The following is a 7,421-nucleotide window of genomic DNA, read 5'->3' on the forward strand; positions in this document are numbered from 1 at the left end:
ATGGGTTCAGGCACCTCACTGTGGAAGGGCAGAGAGTCACTGAAAATCAGTGTAAGCCAGATGCAATGGTATGAGCCTGTAGTCCTGGCTACTGGTGAGGCTGAGGCAGGAGAGACCATTTGAGTACAGAAGTTTCAAGGCCTGTCTGGGCAACATAGCAAGGCCTTGTCTCAAAACTAAACAGAAATGCACTGGAGAATTGACTCAATGGTTAAAGTGACATTTGAAAGACCTGGGTTTGAGTCCCAGCATTCACATGGAGGCTCACCACCAGCTCAGGGCCAAGGATGCTTGTGGTACATGACACACATACAGGCAAAACACTCATTTGCATAAAGTAATAAAAAAAATCTAAAAACAAAATCACCCCCAAACTAAACAAAAACCAAAGCCAGTTGGGGATGTACCCTCAGTTCATGGAGTGCTTCCTCAGCAGGAATGAATTCCTGGGTTTAATCTCCAGTTTGACTGCATTAACTGGCCATGGTGACACACACCTGTAATCCCAGCACCCAGGAGGCAGACCAGGAGGCCCAGGAATTCAAAGCCAGTCCTGGCTACGTAAAGAGTACAGACCTGCTTTGGCCACATGAGACCCGGTTTAAGAAACAATGTGAAGTTAGCTGTGGTTGAGGCTCTGGGTACCTGTGAGATTGGGTGGGCAAGGAGGGCTCAGTGTCCCGGTGGGAGAAGCAGAAACTGTCAGCAGACGGGAGGCGTGGAGTCTATGGATGTAAAGACCAGGAGGGTGGCTAGGGTGCTCGGTCAGAAGAGGTGAAACAGGACCTGAGCAGGAGACAGTAGGAGATGAGCTGGGGCTCCCAAGTCTCTAAGCCTCTGAGAAAGTTGGGTAGAAGAGCTTGGGATACGCCAGTGAGAAAGATGAATTCTTGTGGCTGAGTGTGCTACGTGGGAGACACAAGAGACAGAGCTGCTAGAGTGGCTTGGGTTGCTGTGGCCAGGACAAGGAAAGGATGTGAGGTGGGCTTTGATTCTGGCCTTACAGTGTCTCGGCGTTAGCAGCCATTGAGCCATGTGCCATTGCCGCTGCCTAGAGGCCAAGCTAAGTCCCATATGGGGGCCCCAGCCGACAACAGGGTCCCTACGGCCAAGTTTCAAATACCCCTGCCTACTGGCACAGCCCTCCCCCATACCCGCGGCTTCCCTGGAGCCCCAGCCACTCAGGAATTGGCCCTGCAGGGGTTCTCCCAGGCCCGGTCGTTCCCACAGACGTCCCAGGGGCGCGTCCCCGCGGGCCCAGCTGTCGCTAGGCTGCAGGCTGGGGCCCCGGCCCTCTCCTCGGCGCTGGGCTGCCAGAGAGAGGTGCAGGCGGCAGCGCATGGCGGCAGAGCCCGGGCGCTCGTGGACTCAGTTGCGCGGCGCGTATGGCGTTAGAGAGGCGCTTAGGCGAGGCGTGGGTCGCCGGCTGGACCCGGGCTCGCAGCTCAACGGGCCGGTTCCCGAAGATGCCCGCGCCCCGGGCCGCCTGGCTCGCCTGCGTGGCCAGCTGCGGGCCGAGGCGGCGGCACGAACCGAGGCGCCGCGACTGCTGCGAGTGGTGGAGCGCGCGGGCGCGCGAGCCGGGGCAGCGGGGGCCGGCGACAGGAGCGACGCTCGCAGCGGCGGCTCGGTGTGCTCGGTGTGCGGGGAGCCGCGCGGCGGCGCCACCTACCCCGCGGGCGTCCTGGAGGTGAGCGAGCGGCGGCTACAGGAGGGGCTGGCGGCCGTGCGCGCCGAGCTGGGTGCAGGGCTCGAGGCGCTGCGTGCGGAGCTGCGGAGCGAGCTGGACGCCCTGCGCGCCCTACTGCCGCCACCGCCGCCGCCGCCGCCGCCCGCCCGCCGCGAGCTCCGCGGTCCCGCCCTGCTGCGGGCGCTCGGCACGGTGAACGCGTTGGTTTCGTCCTCCAGGGTGGCGGAGAACGGCCTGGACGCCCCCGCGGACGGCCTGGCGAACCGAGCCGTGGCCCGCAAGAACCACAAGAAAACTCCAGTGCCTCCAGCAGCTGCGCAAGGCGGCGGAGATTGAGAGGCTCCGGTGTCCCCAGAAGAGGGCAAATCGGCAGTGCTTTTACAGACTCCCCAAATGCCGCCAGCTAACGTTCCATTATTTAGACGGTGGGCGGCAGAGGCTGTGTAGATGGTTTTGCGGTGTAGTTGATGGCCGCCTGGGACTGAGTCTGGGCTGTAGAGCCCCTTTTGGCCTTGAAGCTAGGAAAGAATCTGGACCAGAGTGGCACTGCCTAAGAGGAGCAGCAGGCCCAGCCAAATCTGCAGCCTGCAGGCAAATGCTTGCCTTTTTCTTTAAAGTCCTAGAGAGCACTAGAATAGTGTCAACTCTGCACTGTGTAACGGACTTTAGGACCTCGGTAGCTGAGGACAGTGCCACTTCAATGTCCCCTCTACATGGCAGGAACTGGACATCAATTTCTTAGCCACCACCACTCTACTGGTAAAGGGGACCACCCTTCTGCTGTGGCGGCATGTTATCAGCATCCCTTGGGCTCAGACACTGATAAGGAGGACACATGTCCTTACTTAGCCTCTCACCAGTAGCCCAGCACCAGCTTCTCTTTAGAAAATACTCCACAGGGCAATAATTCTGCAGGCCTGGCTTCATAGCACTTGCTGTCTCTCACAAAACCAGCCAACTCGGTGCCTCCTGTTGGAGCCTGTTTTTTCTTAAAGACTGGCCTTGGAATGTCAACCCAGGTCATCATTTTAATTGGGCACAGTAACTCCCTTTGTTGATCACCTAGATTGTTTGTATAATAAATTACAATTTCTGACACAGGTGGCATTTCTAAGGTGTACCGAATTTCTCCCTTCCCCCTGGCCAGAAGACTCAATAACGTGTTGTTGCCAGTGGATATCTGAGTGGGTCTCAGTTTTGGACAAAGTTTCTATGGCTATGGTGGGCAAGAGGACAGTCACTCAGGAGCCTCTCGGTTCCGTGGACAGGAACATTGAGGCTGCAGTGACGTTAGGGAGGATTCTCTACCCGCTATCTCTTTGACCACTAGGCACACAATCCTTCCCAACCATATCAGACCAAGGTCACTGTGCGTGATTTATTATGGAAGCACTATTGTGGAGTCTTTACTGGATCCTAGGGACCCTGCCAGAGCCTCAAGCCAACTCCCAAACCCCAAAGAGCCAGGTGCACACAGGGCAGGGCAGGGACTGACGATCGGATAGATGCTCCGGGAGAGGCTGATATCCTGCGCCCTCCAAGAGGCTGCTGGGGGCGGAAATTATCCGTGAGTGGTCTGAGGTGCAAACCTGGTGGCCCATTCTGGGGCACGGCCTGGAACTGGACTACCTGAGGGTGGGCAAAGATGAGTCAAGATGTGATGGGGCAGGAGGAGAAGGCAGGGGTAGCAACTGAGACTGTGGGAAGGAGCCTGACCATGGAGGAGGGGCAGTGGTTCCCACCTGCGCACGCCCAATGGGTACGGTATTTTCAAAGACAGTCCAGAGCACCGCTGGCTCGCAGCCTGGCGTGGTCAGAGACCCAGAGTATCGGTAGTAGCGCAAGAGCCCCAAAGCACTTGGCAGCAGAGAGGCCAGTGCAAAGGTGGACGTCAGATTCACAGAGACCCCTGGATGGTGGGAGAGAAACTGGAATTCACCTCTCCTGCTCTTGCCCCTCACCCTCATAACTTCCAGCCCAGATGGGACCCCACAGCTCCTTACCAGGTGAAGATAAATTTTTCAGCCCAGACACAATGGCAGAGAAATTGGTATTGTCCTTGTCCTCCTCCTGTGGAAAAGTTTTAGTAAGAGACGTTTTGATGTTCTCTTCCTCACTCCCTCTCCACTCACTCCCTCTCCCTTTCTCTCTGTCTCTGTCTGTTTCTCTCTCTCTCTTTTTCTTCTCTCTCTTTCACACCCGTGTGTGTGTGTGTGTGTGTGTGTGTGTGTGTGTGTGTGTGTGTGTAGTCTGGGAGACCTGGGGGTGAGGAGTATGACTTGCCATGAAGTCCACCAATTCCATTCAACTCCATTCCTTTGGTGGGGAGTTCCCTGGGCATCTAGACCTGAACTGACTGTCCTCGGGGGGTCATGGCTAGTTTCATTTTTAAGGGTCTCCTGCTACCTCCCTACCTCCTGCGGAGAGCTGCCTCTGCTTTGTTCAGGGGGATTTGGACTCTGTGTATCCCATTCTTACAGCTGCTTAGCTGTGTGCCTGTGTCGGGGGTGGGGCATGAGCGCTTCCCTAAGCCTTCCAAACCTGAAGATCCCTGGTCCCTCCACACAACTCCATGTCCCTCTTTCTGGAAACATGCATGAGGCCACAGCCCCTTCCTCACCACCAACAGCACAGCCAGTATAGCAAACCCATCTGGTTGGCTCCGTGCATCCCCCATGCTCTGGTACTTTGTGTTCATGTGGACCATGTGCATCTAGGAAATACAGACCAAAGGTGGTGTCTAGCTGCTCTCTCCTCCCGCTGCCTGTCTTCCTTCAGGTCCACCCTGAACCCACCTCCATAGAGCCATGCTTCTCATCCAGGCTGTGCTCGGAGCCTTTGTGCCCTGGGCTGCCCCAGTGGAAGTGCAGCTGCAGTAGTCGGTATTCTGGTGATGGGAGCCCAGCCCCTCGGATGGCTGGGCAGTTCTGCTGACAGGAATTTACTCGCAGTAGCACTGAAGGCAGGGAGCACATGACAGTATTCCCCCCAGCAGACTCCCCAGTGTAGGAGTAACACTGTCGCTAGCAGTTTTGTTATGGAGACCTTGACTTCTTTCCAGAATCTTGGCATCTAGACATGAACTGACTGTCCTCAGGGGTCATAGCTAGTTTCATTTATAGGAGTCTCCTGCCACCTCCCTGCCTCCTGTGGAGAGCTTCCTCTGCTTTGTTCACGGGAATTTGGACTCCTCTGTGTATCCCATTCTTACAGCAGCTTAGCCCGTTTGTGTGCTTGTGTTGGGGGCAGTGAGCTCTTTTGAGAAGCTGGTGTCTCAGCTCATCTGTGAGTCCTCATCCCTGTGTATGGGTGAGACTCCTGTAAACTCTATGGAGTCCCACTTCTGTGTAGCAGTCTTAACCTCATGATGCTGACCTGTATGGCCGTCATTCTCCAGGACCCAAGGATCTTGAGGTGCTGAATCATAGCCTTGAAAGATGAAGGGCTTAAGAGTGTAGTCCCGCCGGACCAATCGAAGATCAATGTTGATAGGGGACTGGGTTGGGCCCCCACAGGCAGGTGCTAGCTCCTTCCAGTGAGTAGGGCCTGAGGAAACAAGGACTGGAGTCTGTAGCAGGGGTCTAGGAGTCAGTCTGGGAGTACAATGAGGAGGGATTCCATATACCCAGAAGCCCTCCCTCTGCCCTCCACACACCTGGCTGCAGTAGCACCCATCTGACTTAGCTACCAAATCTGCAAACATACTGGCCCATAGAGAGACAAGGTAGAAGGATCTGGGACATGGCTGCATACTCATGCTGGGGACCATCCCAACACACACATGGTCTACCCACACCCTTAGGCTCACAGACCCTGACAGCAGACACATAGAATCACAGCATGCTTGCTGCCTGCACAGGAGCTGACAGAGACCAGACAGATCCACATAGCCTGTTACAACTGTTCTCACCACATTTTGGGTCTTGGGAGTCGTAGCACCAGGTACCTGCAGACAGGAGGCAGGGACTGACTGAGCTGAAAACCACTATGTGGTTCTTTAAAGTTCCATCCTGGCCTCTGTCCAGGAATGGAGCCAGGTTAGCCAGTAGAGGCTGTTCCCTTCCCCCCATCCCCCAGTGGGTAGATGATGTCAGGTAGCTCTAAGATCATACAGGCAGAGTCTTGGTGCTCACCACTGGAGTCCACCTGTGCCGCCAGTTGTATGAGGAGGAAGCAGAGCAGGAAGCCCGGGGCACACATGATGCCAACTCTGGAGAACTGCAAAGTGGACGAGGAATGTACAGCCAGACTACTAGAAGACTGCTCTGTATTCATTGGTAGGTGAACTAGAGGTCTGGATAAGTCCTGTGGACACACTGAGGTGGGGTTAGAGTAGGTGGAGCCCAGGTAGAGCCACTAGGAAAGGAGGTGGGATGGAGCCTACACTTTAGAGCTACTCCTGAAGGGTGTCTGGTTATTACTCTCACAGCAGTGAAAATGGGTGCCAGAGACCAGGAGTGACATGCAAAGACACTGTCAAAGAAATTAGTTCAAGGGGTGAAGTCATGTTGGATCCTATTGCCCAAGAGATTAAGAGGCTAGGGTAGAAGTATGGATGTCTCTTGTCTTGCTACAAGCTTAAGATTCCAACCCGTTCCAAGTCAAAGTCCACATCTATCTTCCTATTGATGCTCCTGTCTGAGGTCTACCCTACTTAAAAAAAAAAAAAAAAGTCTTGGGAGGAGCTGCAGCCCTCCTGTGGTAGGGATACTACAGTGGCTCAAGCCCCTGGCACTCTGAAGGGAAGAATCTGTGATTCCTTGGCTTCCTGATGGGTCAAATGATCACGTGACAGGAGTTTTGCACATGGGCACTCTCTGTGCGTCTGAGCAGGTTAGCTGAACAATGATTACCAGGGAGTGGGCTGGAGGGCTCCCCTTCTCAGTATTCTGGTTCTCAGCATCTCTTTCCCACAGCCCAAGGGAGATGGGGTATAGCTTAGTGGAAGAGTACTTGCTTAGCGTGTCTCCCTGGATTCTCCATCAGCACTACAAAAAACAACAGCAACTGCTGGAGGACCAGGCTCTTCCCTGAAGAGACGAGGAAAGAGTGGTGTTGACAGAGACCCAGGCACCCTGCTTCAGATGTGCTGAGGGCAGAATGAAGCTCCTGTCCCTACCGTAGGCCTCAGCAGGTCCTTCTTAACCTCAAACCCTTGTCAGCATTTGTGGCAGCCTGTTGTCGTTACCCCTTCTGAGCTAGGTTAAGCTGGTTAGGACAATGAACTTGATTATAGCTGAACGTCTAGTTCCCGAGTTTGACCAATAAGGGCTCTTGCATGTATGGGGTGCAAACACATACAAAAGGCACACACACACACAAAAAAAAAACCATAAAAATTAAAATATTGTGCGGGGCATGGAGGTGCACAACTTTGTTGTGTGTAGTTTTAAAAACCATGCCTTGCTTGGGAGCTGCCCCGCTCTGGCCCCTCCCAGCTCCCTTTTGTTCTGCCCGGCTTAGCTCTCAGGTCATCACAACCAGCCCTAACTTGGCTTCCTTCTCTACCTACCTTTGCTCCAGGAGAGGTTGCATTACCAGCCCACTCCCGAGACCCTAGAGTCCTTGGATAAAAGACACACACTCAGCCTTGTGACCTTAACTTGCCTACTAAGCACAACTGCTGGGCTCAAATATTTCCTGCCCAGAAAGGCACGCCCTTTCCAATTGATTTTCTAGATCCCAAGAGGAAAAGAGATACACATATAACACATAGGCAGACACACACACA

At 54.5% G+C, this 7,421-nt stretch overlaps 1 protein-coding gene across 1 annotated transcript; it reads right to left on the reverse strand.

Moving 5' to 3' along the window:
- Positions 1-3,054: 3,054 nt before the first annotated feature.
- LOC114623850 (carbonic anhydrase 15) lies at positions 3,055-5,952 on the reverse strand. Its single transcript, XM_028770565.1, has 8 exons — positions 5,824-5,952; positions 5,601-5,636; positions 5,066-5,236; positions 4,486-4,646; positions 4,311-4,403; positions 3,694-3,760; positions 3,433-3,599; positions 3,055-3,319 (listed from the first exon to the last, which is right to left on the reverse strand). Exons 1-8 carry the CDS (start codon positions 5,888-5,890, stop codon positions 3,107-3,109), a joined length of 975 nt encoding a protein of 324 aa, XP_028626398.1. The 5' UTR covers positions 5,891-5,952; the 3' UTR covers positions 3,055-3,106.
- Between the last annotated feature and the right edge of the window lie 1,469 nt (positions 5,953-7,421).

Source organism: Grammomys surdaster, unplaced genomic scaffold (assembly GCF_004785775.1).
Source record: "Grammomys surdaster isolate TR1022 unplaced genomic scaffold, NIH_TR_1.0 202, whole genome shotgun sequence".
Lineage (NCBI taxonomy): Eukaryota > Metazoa > Chordata > Mammalia > Rodentia > Muridae > Grammomys > Grammomys surdaster.